The sequence below is a fragment of the Entelurus aequoreus genome, linkage group LG09, assembly GCF_033978785.1.
Source record: "Entelurus aequoreus isolate RoL-2023_Sb linkage group LG09, RoL_Eaeq_v1.1, whole genome shotgun sequence".
In the NCBI taxonomy this organism is placed as follows: Eukaryota; Metazoa; Chordata; class Actinopteri; order Syngnathiformes; family Syngnathidae; genus Entelurus; species Entelurus aequoreus.
Genome location: NC_084739.1, coordinates 35,938,670 through 35,961,385, shown reverse-complemented (window position 1 = coordinate 35,961,385; position 22,716 = coordinate 35,938,670). Strand labels below are relative to the sequence as shown.

Below are 22,716 nucleotides of genomic sequence, written 5' to 3'. Positions count from 1 at the left end.
GTGCGGAGTAGTGCCTGTGAAACATATTTAAATCTAATCTTCCTTCTGCAGAAAAGAGCTGTAAGAATAATTACTGGAAATGCATACAGGGAACCCACAAACCCAATGTTCAAACAGTTAAACATATTGAAATTTCATGAATTGGTAGAGTACAATATCCTACAAATCATGTACAAAGCACATATACACACATTATTCCAAACAACATTCAAAACAGATTTGTTAAAAGAGAAAGTAATTATAATTTAAAAATAACTGATATCTTTAATACATCAAGATTTAGAACAGGGATAAAGGACATAAGTATTTCAATTAAAAGTATTAGTTTATGGAACAATCTTGGCAGTGATACAAAACAATCTAAATCTCCTACTGTATTAAAAAAATTAAAAAATCATGATGATGAAAATATATGTCTTGGAGTAAATTATTGTTTCCATGTTTAGTTATTTTCTTGTATGTTATGAACTATGTATGTTATGAATATGTATATATATATATATATATATATATATATATATATATATATATATATATATATATATATATATATATATATATATATATATATATATATATATACATATATATATATAGCTAGTCGTCTGAATTGAACAATTGAACTGTATGAATAAGGGGCAGATATTATACGTTTTACTTCTTTCTGCTCTTTTTCGTTCATTGTTTATTTTAAATGTTATGTTGATGGATTTTTGTTTTACCTTAAATTAATGAAATAGAACAAAACAAACAATTAATTATTTAATTTTTTTCCACACATACAGACTGTTGTTGGCCTTCTCATCATCATCATGTGTTTCTCCAAAGGACTTAAAGAGGCAAGTAAACCGTATTAATAGAATATTAGTTTTTTTTAAAGTCCTCTCATGTTCAGTTTCTTCTGTTCAGAAATGTTTTAGGTGTTATAAATGGCGTTTTTACCTTGACATGTTTGGACTGACATCTGCGGTCTTCCTTAAAAGTGACGAAACTTCTATCGAAACATGTCAAGGTAAAAAAAACAAACATATCATCTATACCAAAAATGTGTCTGAATATGGTAAGCTGTATAAATAAACCTTAATTGTGTTCAAATTTGACTAAATAGTGTTTTGTAAATGGTGGAATTCTTTTAACAGGGAAAAAGACCTCAAAATTCACAGCTTCCTGAATCCTACGCCAACAACAACAAGAAGGTCAGCACTAATCATCGCGCTCATGATAAATGCTATAAGTGCCTGTATCACAACAAAGAGAGAATGAAGAATTGCTTTTTTATGCTTCAACAGAAGGACCTGAGTGAGGGAGATCTGCATTTATTGGCCAAGATACTTTCCGTCGGACTGGTTGATGCAGATCCAGACTACCTCCACCATCTAAAAGGCTACAGGGACTTGAGAGGTGTATGACCTGGACATGAACAAAAGGACTATTGTTTGAGGAGCTATCCGCTGAATGGTGAAGACACCAGACTATTCATGGTGCAAACCTCCAAAAATGCTCATCCACAACTTTTCCTGCACTGAGGTTGAGCATGCAAAGCACATTGCATCAGTGATCATTTGTGAAATGCATTTTGACTGTTATGATGCCACAATTGAAATGCACCACAGCATGGATAAAAAAAGATGTGTAGCAAAGTAAATGGCCAACACAGGATGTCGCTGTCACTTGATTTAATAGGATATTAGAGCAGCACACGTCATTGTATGATTATGCATTGATGGCATTTGTATATCTGTGAATATTGATTTTGTCCTGAGGGAAGTTTATCAAACTATTTTTTTTTATAATGGACACATTTTTCATTTGCAAAGAGCTACCACCTAAAGTACTAAATTGGCTTATGTTTTTTTTTTTCTCAAATGAAAAGTAATCGAGAGGAGTGTCCCGATGGCTTTTGTCTGTTAGTGCGGATTAAGGGGTACCTTCCACATACGACTGTTGAGTTTGTGTCCAAGAAGGTAGAGCAAGGTCACAGCTGACATGTTAAAGCAGAAGAAGCCAACCAGACCGACACTGCTGAAGTGCCCAAGTAAAGGATACACCCAAATCCCGACTGAGAAGTACACCCAGAGAATCCTGCGGAATATGTTGACAATAAAAGACATATCCATCCATCCATTTTCTACCGCTTGTCCCTTTAGGGGTCGTGGGGGGTGCTGGAGCCTATCCCAGCTGCATTCGGGCGGAAGACGGGGTACACCCTGGACAAGTCGCCACCTCATCGCAGGGCCAACACAGATAGACAAGACAACATTCACACTCACATATATCACTACATATTCTAGATTATTTTACAATGTCTTATTTTAAATGTGAGGTATGCCAAAACTGTATTTGCAGGCTTTATTGATGCAGATTGTATGTAACACACAGAGCCTTAAAGTACCACTGTCACAAGTCTTAAAATAATTTAAACAAAGTTGGATGGGTCATAGATGTTGGACCCAAGGAACAGAAGTGTATTGTGTGTAATAAAGCTGTGACAATCACAAAACAGTCATTTCTTATCATTTCACTTGCCACTTACCAGAATAGGTAAAGTAAGCCCACTACTCCCAGAGTAACTAGGGCATGTGTTGTTTGTGGGTAGACATGTGGCTCCATCAGAAGTTCTCCAAGTAGAATAGGTAGGACCAATGTATGCTGAGGGAACAGTGAATAATGTATTGGGTATTTGCAATTGGGAGGGATGTGTTTAAAAAAAATCATATCCAGACCATTGCATGGTTTATCCAAGGTGGGAAGAAGGTGTCTATTGTTGCCGGGTAGACTAACTCTCTGTCAAAGGCAAAGATGGTCCAGAAAAGCAGAACAACAAACTAAACCACAGATGTACTGTAAAGCATATTGATTTGTTGTGTAACAGAAGATATATGTTACATGTGCGTCTCACCATGCCAACAGGGAAGGCAAAAACAGCAAAAATAACATCTTTACATCTGTTTAGTGGGGTCTGGCTGTATTTCCCCCAATGGAGATCATTCACTGCAGCCAGTCCAAAGAAAAACATTTGGAGTAACTGAAAAAATAGCAAACAAAACTACATTTTTTAAGTGTCACAATAGACTTGCTCCCTTTTTATGCACCGTATCATACTTACTACATTCAAAAAAGTGAGGTACTTCCAAGGTCCCCCGTACACAAAGATGCCAGGTGGTAACTGCTCTCCATCCTTAGCAGCGAGGCTCTTCACAACAAATGCATACCAGCTAAATGTTGCAATGTGATATACTCTCCTCAGGGTTAAAGTCATTTTATTTGATATCGATACACAAAATCTTTAAAACAATTGAAGACTACGGAGGAGAACAACTGCTGCCAGTAAAGGATGTTTAAAGATTAGAGTGACTGTGCAACAGCTCAATGCACACACACACAAGAGGCCCACTGTTCATTATTAAGTACAGGAGTGTGCAATTCATAAGCAGTGCTCTGTAGCATGTGACTTGAAGGTCTTTTCACTCTCAGTGAGCGTAATCGCTTTCTGAGTTTTGTAAGAAATCATTTAATGTTAAGGTGAAGTAAAATGTTTGGTTATAATTTGAGAAAGTTCAACAAATTACAATTAAAAAAACACGCGTAAAGCCCAACTTGAAAATATCCTGTGTTTCCTATTATTCAACATGTTTGTGTTTATTTACGGAGACAAGGCAATTTGTTTGTTTCAATGTATGATGGCTAATGTCCCACATTTTTACTTATGAGGTTAACAAACATCCTGGTCATACTACTTGTTAGTCCACATCAGAACGAATTAAACATTCTTGATAAACAAGATCAAAAGTTAAAACAAATGTTCAGTGCAATGTCAGGAAATGTGCAAACAAATGACAAAGATAAAAAAATGACATTTTAAGGGATTTTATTTTCATCAAGTAGTTCTAGAAGACAAGTTATCTTCTAAATCTTTCTTAAAAACAATGTTTGATATTGTTAGTTTGCTTCATTTAACATTTCTTTAAAATGCATATTTTCAGAAGAATACAGAGGCACTTTTCTGAGGACACAAAAGTGAATTTTCTCTAAATTAGAAAAAACACTCAGCCATTTGCTCCTAGACAGTTAGGTTTAAGGATCTTTAAGAAAATTGTCAAAAATAAAATGTGATTTGCACTTGTCCTTTGCCACTCCGTGCTTCAAAGTTTGCAGCTTCACTCTATCACAGGGTTTTCCCTTTTTTATTAAGAATAGTCTATGTATTTTGGGCTTAAATTAAACATATTCAAGCATAAAAATAGCCAAATGATCTGAAAATATCAATACTACATAGTATTGACCATGGCTCCTTAAGTCACCACAGTGGGTATTTTTTAATACGACTAATTCTAGTAAATTGGTTAAACAAGTGCAAAGGTGAATATGTGGCTGTTATTTCATGTCTAGAGGTGTCTCATGTTAAAACACATAGACATTAATTTACCACGCTCAGGCCTGGAAGCAATTAAAAGCATAGATGACGGACGACTGTACTTCTTTTTGTTGTGGCAGGGATATGACGCAAAATGTGTACTAACAAAACCACATTGTGATAAAAGCACTAAAAACCATACAAAAACAGCTGAAATAAGGTGGTATGTGACAATTCCATAGCACTAAACAGATAAAATATTTTTTTGTGTAACTTGGTGATGGTTGGATCTTATCGCTCAATACTTTCATCTAATTAATATATCAGTAAATTAATAAACAAAATCAAATACATACTTTAAAGTCTATGGTGTGGTGTTGACCAATATACATCATGATTTAGTTGTTTTTATCAGTTACAGTCATTATCTTATTCTTTACCATTTATGATTCTGAATTGCAAAAAGCTTTGTCTCAGATTTGTTTCTTCTCCATCATCACCTGCCTGTGCCTATTCAGGGCAAAGAAACATGCTTTCACAGAACACCATGGTCACTGCTGAAATATATGATGGAAGCCTTAGGGTGGAACTTTATTATGCTTCCAAAGTGTCACCAATGTGGTAACATTTTGTTGTAAGCTTTGAGGTATGTACAAGAAGTGAGAACTGGTGTTCAAATAAGACCCACTAGATGGCAGAAGATACTTTACAACAAGTTCAGTTTCTGCATTTTACACCAGTGCAAGCTGCACTTTGTACAAGTAAAAAAATACTTTAATTTGTCAAAAGACATTTAGCTAATTAGCAATGAGAAACATTACATTAATACAGTTTTAATACCATATTGTTATAAAACCAGGATCTTGTGATCATTGATCTTTCGAAATCAAACCCCAATTAGCTGTCATTGTCTGTTATTTTTCAGCGCATACAATCTTCACACTATGGTAATTTGATCAATCATTACATTTGACTTTTCAGCACAAACGGATGTGGGCACACCTAATAACCTAATAGAGACTTAAACAAATGTCTTAAATGAGTTATCAGTTGTAACAATTGCACTTTACCCAACTGTGTCTGTAAAAACATGTTATCCCATGCAAACATAGATATGTGCATTTACACAGTTGACTGTCAGTCCATGTACTTCACACAGATAAAACACAACGGTGATTCAAAATAGAAATCCTACCCTAATTTGTTTAACTGATCATGTACATGTCTTAGTCAGTGTCCCAGATTTTACTGTATTTCAGTCTCAAGTCTTTTCTCTCATATTTCTCGGTTTCCAATTTAAGGAGCCATCTGTGTGGAAGAAAGAGAGATAACATTTGTAATTACAGAAAGTAAATAAGACAAACATCTCAATGTCTGAAAAATACAGTAGGAATACTTTTACCCACCTCAAAGCGACTATAAACTTTTCTTTCCTTCCTCAAGCTTTGTAGTTTCTCCAGCAACTTCTCACGCTCATGCGATGACTGGCTACTGCTTAGTGAGCCGATCTCCCTTTCTTTGTCTCTTTTTGCATTTTTGTCAGCTTCATCTTCTTTCTCATCATCAGTGACAGGCAGCTCCTTAGTAGACTCATTCCTGCTTTGGCTATTTACTGAAATTTGCTCAAGCAGCAGTTTTGTATCGTCTCTGAGGTTGCTGCTTGAGAGCACGTTGGCAGTTGACGAGTGGTATCGAGATTGGCTGGACTTTGGCTGCTTGGACGCTACACCTTCATCTGCTGTATTCTCCGAACATTTAGTCTGACCTGTCAATTCATTTATTCTTTCACTGCCGCCAGAATCTAGTGCAGCACTCTTCTTAATAGTATTTGTAGTCTTACCATCCACAGTGTTATCCTCACAAGGCACAGACAATTTTGACTCTTGGCAGACATTAATCTGACTGCACACATTACTGTCTGCATGGGGTACAGCTAAATTGGACTTGCACGGTTCAGAACTATCAGAGTTTGGCTTTTTGCTGGACAGAACTGAGGTAGACTGCATTGGAGATTTGTTGATATTAGTTGAAGTTCCATTACTTAAAGGGTTAACCTTAGAGGAACCATGCGATGCTGGCATGAAACCTTCAGATTTTTCAGTTTGGGAGGACGGAACTGATGTAACTGACTCAGACAAAGACAAACATAAACCTGTTACAGCTGGAGTTGATGATTCTGTTGGGTTAGGCTCGGAAGGGGTATTTGCATGTCTTGGTGGTTCTTGAGACAAGTCTGTTAGGGTGGGTGTAAAAATGTTGGTATTTTTTTGGTCAGATTTGGAATGACTTTGGGAAACAAGTAGATTGGGTCCAAGTGATGGAGCGCTAATGCTATGAGTTAGGATGTCATCTTTGATGTCTTTTATTGATGATGGAACAACAATGGATGACACCCCAGCCTCCTCTGCCACTGGATTTTGTTCAGAGACATTATCTAATTCAGAAACGCTCTGTGTCAGGTGATGAGGTGAATGAGATCTTGGTCTGTCAGTGTTTGTCTTTGTGGTAGATTGCAATGAGGAGGGGTTTGGCTTTGAATCAGAAGCATAGTTTTTCTCAGAAACATCAGATTGCTCATGAGCTAAGTCATCTACAGAAGGAATTGAAACTGACAGTAACTTTGAAACATTACTGATCTGGTCTGAGTTATTAGGACTGGATGGGGAGTGTTTAGAGTTAGGGCCTTTTGCATCTGGTTGTGTTACTATGCTAGATTCTGATGACAGGAGAGGAGATGTCACACTGGTTTCCAACTGTGATGAGTCTTGATTTTGGATGTTAGAATTAAGCCTTGTAGATGCAGAAGATGATGATGATTTCCCAAAACTGGGAGCAGATATAGTTAACTCATTAGAGGTAGACTTGAGAACTTGTGTTACATCAGTACTATGCTTAAGCGATGGAAGATTAGCATGTTTGACTTTTGTTACAATGACTTGTTGACCAGAGCTAAACTCACTTAAGGCAGGTTTTTGATGCTCTGGGTCTTCTGAATCACACTCAATGACTTGTGTTTCTGCAGAAACAGATAGAGATGCTGCTGTATGGCTGTTCCTAATTTCAACCTTTGAATCAGTTGAAATGCTAGGTTGTTCAGTCTCTGAGCTATGGGTGATAACTAATGAATTACTGACCTGGCTCTTGTGCTTGCTAGTCTCATCACTTCCATCAACAGGTGTTTCTGTGGATTTGATTTTACTTAAACCTTTTGTACTGACATCCCATGGTAATGAGATTTGGGCTTGAGGCTTTTGGGCAGAGGCATCACCTTTCATTCCATCATTTTGAACAGTGTCCTCTTTTTCAGCAGTAACAATATTAAGATCAATTGGTGTTTTCATCTGAGCCTTCTGAGTGCAATGTTCAGCTTCTCCCGCCTTAGCAGCTTTGCGTTTAGCTGCCAGCTCTTTAAAAAACATCAGTCTTTTATCAGGATCACTCATATCTACAGACGATGGATTGGTAACAAAAGTCTGGCGTGGTTGATCAGTTTCGGAAGGCTTCAATCTGGATGTTGAAGGAGAGAGTTTTCCTTGTTCAATGTCTGGCAGTTTTAATTGCTCTTGTACCTCAAAGTTTTCTCTAGAACTCTTTGAATCTTCATTTGAGGAGTTTTTATCCTCTGGTTTATTGCTTCCTTGTTTGGAGGCTTCTGGTACAGAACTATCAAAAGTAGCGGACTTTAAGTAACGACTCCATCCAAAGGATTCTCTTGCGCCTGATCTTCTTTGTCCTAAGGCCTGAGAAGTAAAGGATAGTTTTGTCTGCTCCGTCTCACTTTTGTCACTTTCATCATCTTGTTGCCCTGCCGTATGCTGCTCTAAAGAGCTAAATATCAAAGAAGATCTTAACCTCGAGCTCCTTGGAGCGGCTGCATTGTATTGTCTTTTAAATGATTCATCCTTTCGAACTGCAGTGTTTGGTTCTTTTTGTTCTGCCTCCTCTGGTTTTTCCCCCTCAGTTGTAGATGATGATTCTGAGGGTGTTGGTGTTGTTTTGGTTTCAGTTGACACAGTTTCTTCACTTTTCACACTCTCTTCCTGCAATTTCTTTGACTGCTCTAGATCTAGTGCAAAAGCTTTGGCATAACTTGGCAACTGACTGACTCTTGGTATGGCGGGAATCTTAAACTCTCTGACGTTTGGAATTTTAGGAATTGCTAAATCTATGTGTGGTTGTGTTTGCTGTACAGGGTTGAAGGGCTCCTCAAAAGGATCTGACGCCTGAGGTGGTATCATTGGCAGGCCTTCATCTGGGTTATCGAATGCACTGAGGTAAGAGTTAATTCTCCAATTCCTTAACCCTCGTTTTACCGTGGGGTCTTTGCGGTCTGTATTGGGCTCCTGGAAAAACTGCTTGTCATCCATTGTATTTAAAGGGGTGGAAGATGCCGAGCCCCTCAACCTTTGATGTGGGGATGAACTCAACGGTAAATCTGCAGGAGGTTGTAATTTCTCTGAGGCCTGCTCGAAGTCCACATTCCTGGTAGATGATAAATAGTTAAGCACATGGTCAAAGTTATCAAATGGCTCCATCTCTTGTGGTAAGCCTGGTTCAGAATGCTGATCTGTTGAATGATATTGTTGGCTGCAGAATTTCTCAGGGCCGCTATAATCGGCGTCTGGACCTGGCCCCACATTTTGCAGCTGAGCCCTGTTAAACAGCCTGCCCCTGGCCTCAAAGTCTGTTTTGGGTTGCGCAAGGAATGGGTACCTGCCATGAACACCTTCAGCATAACTGTGACGTTTCAAGACAGGGCTTTCCATCATGGGAAACTTGGAGTGTCCTTGATTAAACTGCAGCTCCATTCCTGACTGCTGAGCTGGAAATCGACTGTACACTTCAACAGGGCCATGTGAAGTCCTATTGGGCTGCATTCGCCAATCTGTTTCGATTTGTTCATCATATGGGGGTTTAGCCCAGTCTTCTGCATGAGTCCCAATGTCAATTGGTAAAAATTTTCTGGGCTCTCTGTATGTGAGTGGAGTTATTTTACTTGGGTATGGTCTCTTTTGCAAGAGACCAACATCTTCCATTGGAACAGCAACGTCAGTCAACAGTGGTTGCGACTGAGCAAAAAGGATTCGAAACTCTTCATCAAAAGTTGACACAAGCTGTCCAAGGAAAAGGTGTGCCATACAACGGTGTAGCTTCTCAAAAGACCACATGAAGCTGGATAAGGGCAATGAACAGTTAGTAACTCATCATGACTGTTTCTGCACTAAGTGAGGCGTCAACATGTTAAACACAATATTCTTTTTTTCAATGTTTGTGGCAGCAATGAATGTCACCTGTAGTTCCCACTGAGTACAGCCCTGCAGTCCGTCAGCAAGAAACGATCCATCATTTGACCTTTGAAGGATTTCCCTGAGCGGCAGTGATATGTGATGCCAGACACAGTTCTTACTCGAATAAACTGCAAGAAAAGCATTTAATAATAAAGAGTTAAAGTGATCAACATTAATGCGAGGAAGCAGTATTGCATTACTTGTAGTGACTTTAAAGTAGAGCTTGAGAAAATTACTTATTTTTTAAGTTTACCTGTACGTTACTGGACCGGACTGAAAACACATGATCGTACAAAATGTGTAGTTAATTTTAAGTGAAAAAGTGACATGAAAGAAAACCAAGACTGCAGCAGAGAGGTTTAATTATCAGTCATGATGTTGCAGTGAAAATATGATGTACTTATACCGTAGGGAAGTAACGATCAACGGTATTATTGATAACAACGATAAAAATTCTGACAGTTATTATTACTGTTTCAAATTAAAACCTTTGAAAAACTGTGATTGATAAATGATAAAACTAGATTAAACTCACAGACTGACTGGTGCCAGCTTGCTAGCTTAAAGGCCTACTGAAACCCACTACTACCGACCACACAGTCTGATAGTTTATATATCAATGATGAAATCTTAACATTGCAACACATGCCAATACGGCCGGGTTAACTTATAAAGTGCAATTTTAAATTTCCCGCTAAACTTCCGGTTAAAAACGCCTTTGGATGATGACGTATGCGCGTGGCGTAGCCGGTAGAACAGTAGTATGGCTCTCCCATTGAAGTCAATACAAAGTAGCTCTGTTTTCATCTCATTATTCGACAGTATTCTGGACATATGTGTTGGTGAATCTGTTGCAATTTGTTCATTGCATTATGGAGAAAGAAGCTCAGCAAGCAAAGAAGAAAGTTGTCGGTGCGAAGCGGAGTATTTTGCGAGGGAAGTCAGCAGCAACACAACACAGCCGGTGTTTCATTGTTTACATTCCCGAGAGATGCAGTCAAGATCGAAGAACTCGGACAACAGAAACTCTAACCAGGAGGACTTTTGACTTCGATACACAGACGCCTGTAGAGAACTGGGACAACACAGACTCTTACCAGGATCACTTTGATTTGGATACACAGACGCAGACGTGCTACCATGAGTATGCAGCTGCGCTTCCAAACATTTGATCGCTTGCCCGTACGTGCGTGTCACGTACGTAACTTTGTGTAAATATATAAGCTTTATGAACCTTGGGTTAGGTGAACAGTCCTTTGGGCTGAGTGATTGTGTGTGTTGTGCAGGTGTTTGAATTGTATTGGCGGGTTATATGGACGGGAGCTAGGAGCTAGCATGACAAACACCTAGGTGTTTTTATGCGGGATTAATTTGTGGCATATTAAATATAAGCCTGGTTGTGTTGTGGCTAATAGAGTATATACAGGTATATGTCTTGTGTTTATTTACTGTTGTAGTCATTCCCAGCTGAATATCAGGTACCGTGAGTACGCAGCTGCGCTTCCAAACATTTGATCGCTTGCCCGTACATGCGTGTCACGTACGTAACTTTGTGTAAATATATAAGCTTTCTGAACCTTGGGTTAGGTGAACGGTCCTTTGGGCTGAGTGATTGTGTGTGTTGTGCAGGTGTTTGAATTGTATTGGCGGGTTATATGGACGGGAGCTAGGAGCTAGGAGCTAGCATAACAAACACTTAGGTGTTTTTATGCGGGATTAATTTGTGGCATATTAAATATAAGCCTGGTTGTGTTGTGGCTTGTGTTTATTTACTGTTGTAGTCATTCCCAGCTGAATATCAGGTCCCACCCGCCTCTCACAGCATCTTCCCTATCTGAATCGCTTCCACTCCCCACTAGTCCTTCACTTCCACTTTCCTCATCCACAAATCTTTCATCCTCGCTCAAATTAATGGGGAAATCGTCGCTTTCTCGGTCCGAATCGCTCTCACTTTTGGCCGCCATCACTGTAAACAATAGAGAACTTTCCGGAAATGTTCAACCGACTACGTCATGCTACTTCCGGTAGGGGCAAGGCTTTTTTTTGTCAGATACCAAAAGTTGCGATCTTTATCGTCGTTTTTCTATACTAAATCATTTCAGCAAAAATATGGCAATATCGCGAAATGATCAAGTATGACACATAGAATAGATCTGCTATCCCCGTTTAAATAAAAAAAATTCATTTCAGTAGGCCTTTAAATGCTAACATGAAAACAAGTGTTATTAACGTTTTTCCCCATTAAGAAACGACATACCCCAATCTAAACTTACATAAAAAACATTGCTGTCTGAGCAACTAAGCTATTCAATCGTGCACGTTGAAGCTGAAAAAGTCTGCTTCCGCTAAAAAGTTAAGTACTATCTTTCTATCTGTGTGCTTCTAAGTGTTTTACAACTTTCTTTATTCCTTCTCAAAAATATTTAGAAGTCTTATCAAACTTACAAAGCACCCACTCTGTCTCATTGCCTCTCTCAGCTAGCTAGCTGCTAAGCTAACAAAGCTAAGCTAGTCGCGGTCCAAAGCAACTCGCTCCAAAGGCATCTGCTCCTTCACAGTGCTGCTACTCTTCGCCTATAGCTCCGAAGACAGGAAGAACTCAGTAAAAGAAACAACGTGAGTATGGCTCCCTGCTCCCTGATAGGTTGGCTCTACTAGAGGACCGTGTTCGCCAGTTAGAACAGAGTCATTTCGTAACTTTAGACGCCGCAGTCACGTTTGCTAGCATTAGCTGTAGCGAGCTGACTAGCTCAGCTAGTAGCACTTGTCTCTGGCCCCCTGCTTGCGAGAGGAAATGGTGAGAGGTACAGCAGATTAGTCTCCCTTAACAAGTGGCTAGTATTTGTAGAGAACAGGGACTAACGTTTATTGATAATTGGCCCTCTTTCTGGGGCAAGCTGGGCCTGCCTTCACCCAAACCATGAAGGTGCCATCACTCCTTCTAGAAATATAGACTACTATTTGAGGCAATTACAGTGTTTGTTAGCGGGTGAGGAGTCAGTTAAGCTAGAAATAACCAGCGCCAGGCGGAAAAATTCCTACACATATAGCATATCTCGTAGAATAATACATAACTCACATAATGTTTTTCTGTAGCGACTGTGCCAGAGGTTAACATGCATTCTACTCAGAGGTGGGTAGTAACGCGCTACATTTACTGCGTTACATCTACTTGAGTAACTTTTGGGATAAATTGTACTTCTAAGAGTAGTTTAAATGCAACATACTTTTACTTTTACTTGAGTATATTTATAGAGAAGAAACGCTACTTTTACTCCGCTCCATTTATCTACATTCAGCTCGCTACTCGCTACTAATTTTATCGATCTGTTAATGCACGCTTTGTTTGTTTTGGTCTGTCAGACAGACCTTCAAAGTGCCTGCGTTTCACCAAATACAGTCACTGGTGATGTTTCACTCCGTTTCACCAATCAGATGCAGTCACTGGTGACGTTGGACCAATCAAACAGAGCCAGGCGGTCACATGACCTGACTTAAACAAGTTGAAAAACTTATTGGGGTGTTACCATTTAGTGGTCAATTGTACGGAATATGTACTGTACTGTGCAATCTATTAATAAAAGTTTCAATCAATCAATCAAAAGTGTGAAGGAAAAAAAGACACTTTTATTTCAACCGTACATCCCGTCAAAAGCCTAAAGACTGACCGCACAGTTCCTGTCTTCACAATAAAAGTGCCGCTCCATCGCGCCTGTACTTACAAAATAAGAGTCTCCGAAAGCCAGCGCAAACAAGCTAGCAAGCTACAGAGTTTGCCGCCAATGTATTTCTTGTAAAGTGTATAAAAACAAATATGGAAGCTGGACAAATAAGATGCCAAAAACCAACCACTTTCATGTGGCATTAGACAGAAAGGAGGAACTTTTTTTGTCCTCCATTTGAAAACATGGACGTTATCAGCACTACTGTCTGATTCCAATCAATGCAAGTCATCAGGATCAGGTAATACACCAACTTATATTCTTGTCTTCATGAAAGAAAGTAATCTATATGTGTTAAACATATTCATTAAAACACCTTTAACATGTAAACAAAAACGGCAAAATAAATAAATGAATATAAATTATATACTGTATATATCAATGTATGTATATATATATATATATATGTGTGTGTATAAATATATATATATATATATATATATATATATATATATATATATATATATATATATATATATATATATATATATATATATATGTGTATAAATATATATATATATATATATATGTGTGTGTAAATATATATATATATGTGTGTATATATATATATATATATATATGTGTGTGTAAATATATATATATATGTGTGTATATATATATATATATATATATATATATATATATATATATATATATATATATATATATATATATATATATATATATATATATATATATATATATATATATATATATATATGTGTGTGTATGTTACTCATCAGTTACTCAGTACTTGAGTAGTTTTTTCACAACATACTTTTTACTTTTACTCAAGTAAATATTTGGATGACTACTCCTTACTTTTACTTGAGTAATACATCTCTAAAGTAACAGTACTCTTACTTGAGTACAATTTCTGGCTACTCTACCCACCTCTGATTCTACTGATGTGGCAAATTATGACGTGATCATATCAGTTCCTCGATATGATTGAAATTATTTAAGACACACTACACAAAATAAACGTAACGTTATTAATATCAGTACTACGGATACCAATAACAAAAATGCCTCAAAACAGCCCACTATATGGGCTTTTTAAACATCAGATGATTGTCTCCCAAAACATTATTAGTTAATGAGGTCATTAGAGACAACATTCTTAACGTCATTGGTCTCAGCGAAACTTGGCTAAAACCAGATTCATTATTCTCGCTTAACGAGGCACCTTCTCCTCACTATACGAGTGCACATATTGCCTGTCCCCTTAAGCGGGGTGGTCGCAATAATATACAATGAAAACCTTAATCTTACCCCTAAACTAAGTAATAAATATAAATAATTTGAGATGCTTTCAATGAGGTCTGTCACACCGCTACTTCTGTATCTGGCTGTTATCTATCGCCCCCCTGGTCCCTATTCGGACTTTATCAGTGAATTTTCAGAGTTGGTCGCTGATCAAATGACGCACGCAGATAATATAATTATACACCAAAACATGTGCACGCTTGATAGTACACGCAAACCTGATCTACTAAGATTGTGCGTCTCTTAAGTGAGTAAAATAAGCAGCGCAATCCATTTAGCGTGCCTGAATTTATGCTGATCATCAAAACGCCCACAATACTGGGAGGAGAAGATGTAAATGTAATCATTCAGCACACGCAATGTGATCTATCAAGGCTTACTGTATAATGCTCTGTGGGAACTATTTTGCATCTTTATTTAATACGTCTGAAAAGTACATGCAAACTCGCACAGTTACTCACACGGCTGTGATAAAGGAGGCAATCGCACAGCAAAGACAGACTATGGACAGAGAACCTTTTGTCCCACGTGTATGTGTCAACTGGATTGTCATAAATTTGAAAAATATTAGACATATCGTCTATTCAGCAGTATCATTTTAACATTTTATAGCTGCTGGATGACTTAAGGGGCTGACTAAAGCATTGATGTGTTTTGGTGCCAGCTGTTTTTTTTTTATAATTACGTTCATTTTTTTCATTTAGGAAATATATTATTATAATATATTTCCTATATGAAAAAATCTTCCATTATGCATTTTCTTGCGTTTGGATAATTCCAGACACATGAATGCGCTGCGGTGTCCTGCGCCTCCCTGCAGAGCCTACCATCAGTGTGCTAAAAGTAGTTTCTGTTGTCTGGATTGCTATTCTATATTGCAGAAAAGGTGGTACAGATTATAGATGCTGTTAGTTCAACAACATCGCACACAGGTTGGAGAGCACAATAACATGAATGTGGAGCGTTTCCATGGCCACAGCCAGGAGTACACGTAAAGACCTATTTTAAATAAGGCGGTCTGCATCTCTTAGTAGTTCACGCGCAACAAGCCCACTAATAGTGCACACAATTTTATAGTTTACACCTCCTGTTTAGCCTGTGGTATTTGGATCTCAGTAGATCAGTCCCAAACTGTATTATACTCATTTGTCTATTAGGGATAGGCGATATGGCCTAAAAAACTATACCGCAATATATATTGCAGCCTCTTGCAGTAACAATGAATATTACAATATATAATTTGGCATATAAATCATAATAGAACAATTCAAAAACAGGTTACAAAGGTTCCTAATTAGACTGCTGACATTGTATTATTTTCTTAAAATCATTATCAATCTACTTACTTATTTTTTGTTCATAGCTGGTTAATCTCTGTAGTAACATGGTTCAATCTACACTTCCGTTAAAGTGTATTAACCACATACCTTCTGTTATCTCATCTCTGGCGATTAGTGGTGTAACGATTCGTCTTAACAACTATTTGTTTCTATTTGATATTTGTGGTTGCCGATATGATTTAGGAACAAACACATTTTTTTTTTACAAACGATTTGATCTAAAACGATTCAGTGAGTTGAAATCGATTCAATAACTTTTAAGTAAAAAAAATAAAAAATAAATCAACCAGTGTGACTGTGAAATAAATACTGGATACACTGCAGGTGATGTTAACTATATTTCTGTTGTTTTTTGTAAGGGAATTATGTATAACCTTTTCTGCTCTATTTTCAATATTCAAGCAATTTTTAATAAAAGTTCATCCCTGTTGATGATGTTGGCCCCTCGCTTACATATTTTCGAAGCCTCCTCGATCTACAGTATCTCTTGTATTTATTTATTTCTGATTAAATGACTTCTCCCTGGCTGTTAGTTGTTGTCGTTTCATGTTGTGTTCCAGAGGTTGGTGCGTCGCTGTCACTTTTGTTTGGTGGGTCACGTCTTTTTGTTGCTTAAAGTTAACTTGTGGCTTTATATTATTGGGTTGTGTCGTTTGTATTTGTTGTGGCTTTTGCAATCATATTATAGCTGAAAGTTTTTGTGTTGTAGTTAATGATATTGTCTTCTGGTGTTTTCATTTATCATGACATTTCTCAACCACTGTAGCTATCCGCCATTTTATCACAGACAGACAAAAAAAGACTGAACGTTTAACTTACTTATTTTTTTAAAGTGTTAAACTTCATATAAAGTCTGCCTTTCTTGAATCCAATGTTTTCCTTTATTCTGTTTTCCTTTATTCTAGTATGGATAAAGTTGATTGATTTCGTTTTAAAACGACCTTGGATCGATACCTATCTTTCAGAAGGCAAACTTGCAGAGCATAGATCGATATCCTTGAAATTTAGGTATATATATCAATCTATCAATGTAACGTTCAATCGTTACACCCCTACTGGCGATACTACAAATTTGGCAATCGAGCCAACACCAAGCAGTTTTAGAGGCAGTATTGGTCATACCAATACTGATACGATACTTAGAATTTTCTAAATTGTTTAATTATTTAATTGATCACCATTACAATCAGACCGACCACTTCCATTCAGTACTTTGTACACAAAGGGTGTCAAACTCATATTTATTGAGTGGCACATCATAATTATAAATACACTCAGAGCGTAGCTTGGAACAATGAACATTTATGAATATAAAAGTATATTAGCCTTGTTATACAATTTGCATTGGCAATTGTGTTTGATTATTATGTTTTACTAATAGATTAATGGATAACTTAAAATCGTAAGTCAAAGTGAAAGTATTAATTATTGATAACCAAGAACATGCTTGGAATATCTAATTGCATGATTGGATAATATTACAATTCAAAAGATATGCAATTGCATGCTTTGCATCCTTTCAACCATTCCTAAAAGATTCTACTAATTAACCTCCAACACATAACAGGAGTTAGAAACGTTCTGGTCACAAATGCTCCTTTTGTGCCATTTTTTTTTACAACTGAACGTTGGTGATACCAGTCTAAAGATTGATTTTGGGCTGGCATTTTGTGGTATTGCCACACAATACCACAATGCTAACGAGGGTGAATTCCACTTTAACGACTGTTGTTGGCATTAACATAAGGGTTGCTCTTTAGCATCTCAACAGTTATTTTTTTTACTACAATTGACCTTGTGTTGGGAGTATACACAAATAGTTTGGGGTTTGGCACGAGCTCCTAGACTAGATCTGATCAATCTAAGTCGAAGACTAGAACTGACCAATCTAAGTCTATGAGCATTAACTGAAACGCCTTCTAAGACAAACCGAAGAGTCCAGTTGCGATCAATTATATGCCCCGACAATTGTCTATATCATGCAACCTTAGTATCCACTGTGTCTATGGATAAACAGCATGCAAGAAACTACTTAATTTAGTACACTTGCAATATTTAGTGGCAACATCTACAGCTGTATTGGAAATGTTGATCTTACAGAAAAATAACTAGTTAGCCCCCAAAAATGGAAACAATGAAAGTACATTTACATACATCATACCAACATTAATCAATATTTCATAACTACATCAATATAGCCAGCTTACTCGCCTCATACATCTATTCCAGTTATTTTTGGTGTTTTTTGCTTTGCTATTGTAATGGCAGTTTTCCAACCACAATTATACTCAGTGTTTTCTCACAAGCAAGAGAGGCAATTAGCAAATGGTGAAGCTGGCTATTAAACCTTGCTTAGGTGGATCAGATTTTTTGTAAAGAAAATGAAGTTTTAAACTACCGTAATTTCCAGACTATAAGCCGCTACTTTTCCCCCTCGTTCTGGTCCCTGCGGCTTATACAAGGGTGCGGCTTATATACGGCCTGTTCTTCTCCGACACAGACGAAGAGGATTTGGGTGGTTTTAGTACGCAGGAGGAAGACGATGACACAATGATTAAAGACTGACTTTTCATATACCGGTAGTAGGCTGGTTATTTTGATAACGTACAGGCGAGCACTTTGTATTACTTTGCACCGTTGTATTATTTGTACTCTGCACGAATGCTGTTCGCCATGTCAAAGATGTGAAAGTTTGATTGAATGATTGAAAGATTTATAGTTAATAAATGGGACGCTTTGCGTTCCCAAACAGTCATCTCTGTCCCGACAATCCCCTCCGTGGTAGCAGGAACCCCTATATACTACGCTAATTACACATCAAAACCCTGCGGCTTATAGTCGGGTGCGGCTTATATATGGAGCAATCTGTATTTTCCCCTAAATTTAGCTGGTGCGGCTTATAGTCAGGTGCGGCTTATAGTCCGGAAATTACGGTAGATATTTTTCTTTTATCTTAGATAACATCAATTGCTACAAAGAAGTAAATTATTGTTTCTCTTTAAATTAAGTAACTGTAATCCAAAAGGGGATCGTTTAGCAATTTAAAAAGTAAATGAAATTAATATTGGCATTTGTTTTAACAGTCTGGACCTTTGGAATAATAGTAAGGATAAGGACTGATTAAACTTTAACTATAGTGCTGAAGAGAGTTGTGATGATATATTTGATAATATTTGCAACACCTGCTACAACAGCATGGCTCAAGACTCGCATTTCAAAAAACATGAAGGACTCACTTGAATACTCTGTAGATCAACTCTGCAGTTGGACACCATGTTCATGAAGTGATCTGCATTCTGCTCGTCTAAAAGAATATAGACGGCCACGTTCCTCATAGCAGCATTTAAAATGTCAGCAAACAAGTCAACATCAGTAAATATGTCCATCACTATAGCAATCATCTGTGGAGATAAAACCCACATATGGCAAGTGTTAATACACTGAAACTCATGTATGCTGCCCGCAGAAAAGAACGAAGACTGACCTGCTGAGCATTCTTGATAAGTCGCCGGGCCTGCTCCTTAATACTCGGCATGTCAGGCTCAGGAGGATTAACTAAAGTGGTGACCTCCGTAGGTCCACCAAAAAGATGTAGCTGAGGCCAGCCTAGGTCCAGGCCAGGAGCGTCCAAGTCCGAGTGGATTGGCCAATATGTGTCAGAGGAGGTTTCGCTTCCGGCCTCTACAAAAGTTTGCTCTTGGTAGTTGCTCTGTTGAGGAACATGGACCCAATTTTGTATGTATTGAATCTCGGGTGTGGACAGGAAGTCCACCACATCTGCTCTTTGGAGAAACTCATAATATCCCTCAAGCTTTTCCTCAACCAGTGCATCGATTGCCAAACGGTACTCTTCTCGATAGTGAGGAGGAAGGTAATTGGGATGCATGGGGTTATCCCCGGCAGAAGAGCATTGAGAGCGACGTGCCATTTTACTGGTTGAAGAGAAAATGGTAAGGGGAAAAAAGAACAATCACTTATAATTCTCAGCAACATTTTTTTAACATCATGACACATTTTGACAACTATTCATGTCTTGGATTAAAAAAATATTTATGCAGCTTGTCTTTCTTTGTACGCGGGTACAACTGTACACTTAACAAATGTCGCATTAGACGGTAAAACACTCTAACATATAATTAAAATTAAAATTATTAATTGACTGATCAACAATCTGTTGGAGCACTATATTTTATTCAAGTTAGCCATTGAGCAGCAGTGGACAGTGTTCATGTTAGACATTACTTTGTGAATGTAAAACATGTAATTACATTAATTGCAGATACCGTAGTATGGTAGGGAATATATTACTGCCTATTTGTTGAAATCTTTATTGTATAATTCTACCTTTAGAAATAGCAATATGGCACTTAATCCAACACTGTCACTCAACAGCATACATGTATTTCCGAACAAGAGAGTTCATTTGCCCTACTTTTTTTACAAATACAAGTTAAAAGCAGTTGTAAAACAAAGTAATAAACAATTTGTAAAATTAACACTCCTCTAGCAATGTAATGTATATGAAAAATTAATATTATACACTACCTGGTCAAGTAAACACCTGGATTCAACTAAGCATATAGTCAGGTCTAGTTTAAGCAAAATTATGTGTCCAAAGAATGAGGTCAGCTGACAACCTGAATATACCGAATAATTTATTTTTTTGTTCCCTGATGGCACGGGCAAGATGGCAATTCCAAGATTTAAGTGTGAATGTTGTCTGTCTGTGTTGGCCCTGCGATGAGGTGGCAACTTGTCCAGGGTGTACCGCACCTTCAGCTCGATTGCAGCTGGGATAGGCTACAGTATCCCCCGCGACCCCGAGAGGGACAAGCGGTAGAAAATGGATGGATGGAAATTGCAAAGGAGTGGTTCAAAGATCATCAGACATCATTTTCACAGATGGATTAGCCACCTCAGAGTCCAGACCTGAACTCCACTAAGAATCTTTAGAACACGCTGGAGAAGACTATAAAAAACAAAACAATTCTCCAAATCTGGAAACAAATACTGTTGTTACAAGCTTAGTAAGAGTGTGACAAAATATGGCTATGACAAACTATCGCAATAGTATACGCTTACGATAGATGATCAATGCGCATTACTTACTAGATGTTACTTGCACAAATCTTTAAGCACTTGTTGCAGGTGTCTCAGTATGCCATGTCATTTAGCACAAAATGAGGCACTGATAGGTACTCCACCCAGTGTAGTTAATAACGCTTACGCTGGCACCAGTGCCATTATTAAGAAACCAAGTTTTAGTACCCATCCCTACTCCTTAGTGTGCCATGTCAAGTGTGAACTTACTTTGGCTTTTATAGTGTGAATGGGACAAAAGCTGGATAAGGACTTAGCAGTATGGAAGTTGTTTCTTTTTGTTTCACTCCTATATTGTAGGTTATGAAGATAAATATATGTATCGCCATTGTGAGCCATTTATCGTGATGTACCCTGAGATTCCCAGCCCTAATTGTTAGTGTTCAGATATAACCTCCCTGCTTGGCACTCAGCATCAAGGGTTGGAATTGGGGGTTAAATCACCAAAATGATTACCGAGCGCGGCTGCTGCTCACTGCTCCCCTCACCTCCCAGGGGGTGAACATGGGGATGGGTCAAATGCAGAGAGTAATTTCACCCCACCTAGTGTGTGTGTGACAATCATTGGTACTTTAACTTTATCCAATGTTGTCACTAATTCAGATTCTCCATCTATTTTCTCCTGCTTGTCCTTTCGGGGTCGCTGGAGCCTATCCCAGCTGCACTGGGGCAGAAGGCGGGGTAAACCCTACACAAGTCGCCACCTATTACTCAGATTTCAAACATGATTTGAACACAGAGGTTTGTATTATTTCCGTTATGTTTGTGCCTGTTTTGTTTCTATATGCTAGCCTGCAGTACCGTATTCCAACGCTGTTGCCCAAGAACAAATAATCAAATAAGAGAGAGAGAGAGACTTTTGGAACTTTCATAGCAGGTTTCTCCACCCTACTTTGCAACAATTTTAAAGGCAAATGAATGAGAGGAGATAGAATTCCAGTAAAGGACAGTTATGGGCGCGGCTCCTCCCTTTGGCCAAAAACACTAAAGTCTCCATTCGAGAGCTGACGAAAATCATGTCAGTGTCTGCTTGTAAGATAAAAAACTAAAAAAAAACAACGTAAAAACTCGAAAGCAAAGAACAGAGTTAATGGTGATCGCGAGGCTTCATATTCAGAACTTATGTGTGTTATCAGTTATGACTAGGTAATAGGTAACATAGCAGACTTTGTTCAAATAGCTTGGGACATATGTTACACTTCGTACACACACGCACGTATAACACACACTTAAAACACACTTCTGGCGGTATTATCTAAACTTACCCAGCTCTGTTAACGTAACGTTGTCCAACTTGTCCTTACGGTTCCCGTCGCTTAAAAACTACATGGGCCATTTTGCCTTCTTCGAATGGTTCTCCACCGCCGCGTCTCTAGTCGTGCCTCAATCTGAGTGGGACCAGCCGAGAGAGTTGTGACACATTGTTTCTTTTTCTCCGTAACCCAGCTTAACCAGTTTGCTGTCAGCCTTCAGGCATGTCGACGAGGATGTTTGAGTGCTAGCAGAAAGAAGAAGTCGACGAGACTCCGCCTCCACCTACTTCCTCTCTTTTCAGCTTGTCTCGTGCGTCACGAGTCAACCAGTCTGAGCGCGACCCAGCTGTTAACTTGACAAACATCTGCGGGACACTCATTGGTATGCTT

General features: G+C 38.1%; 2 protein-coding genes across 2 annotated transcripts; both read right to left on the bottom strand.

The window, feature by feature from the left end:
* Positions 1-1,555: 1,555 nt before the first annotated feature.
* Positions 1,556-3,314, bottom strand: LOC133657384 (androgen-dependent TFPI-regulating protein). The gene is made up of 4 exons (XM_062058660.1): positions 2,900-3,314; positions 2,724-2,825; positions 2,534-2,649; positions 1,556-2,082 (listed from the first exon to the last, which is right to left on the bottom strand). Exons 1-4 carry the CDS (start codon positions 3,014-3,016, stop codon positions 1,908-1,910), a joined length of 510 nt encoding a protein of 169 aa, XP_061914644.1. The 5' UTR covers positions 3,017-3,314; the 3' UTR covers positions 1,556-1,907.
* A 273-nt stretch (positions 3,315-3,587) lies between these two features.
* On the bottom strand, positions 3,588-22,606 carry LOC133657383 (protein FAM83H-like). Its single transcript, XM_062058659.1, has 6 exons — positions 22,339-22,606; positions 19,458-19,905; positions 19,210-19,374; positions 9,646-9,770; positions 5,761-9,526; positions 3,588-5,662 (listed from the first exon to the last, which is right to left on the bottom strand). The coding sequence occupies exons 2-6, from the start codon at positions 19,899-19,901 to the stop codon at positions 5,651-5,653; spliced, it is 4,512 nt and encodes a 1,503-aa protein (XP_061914643.1). The 5' UTR covers positions 19,902-19,905; positions 22,339-22,606; the 3' UTR covers positions 3,588-5,650.
* Between the last annotated feature and the right edge of the window lie 110 nt (positions 22,607-22,716).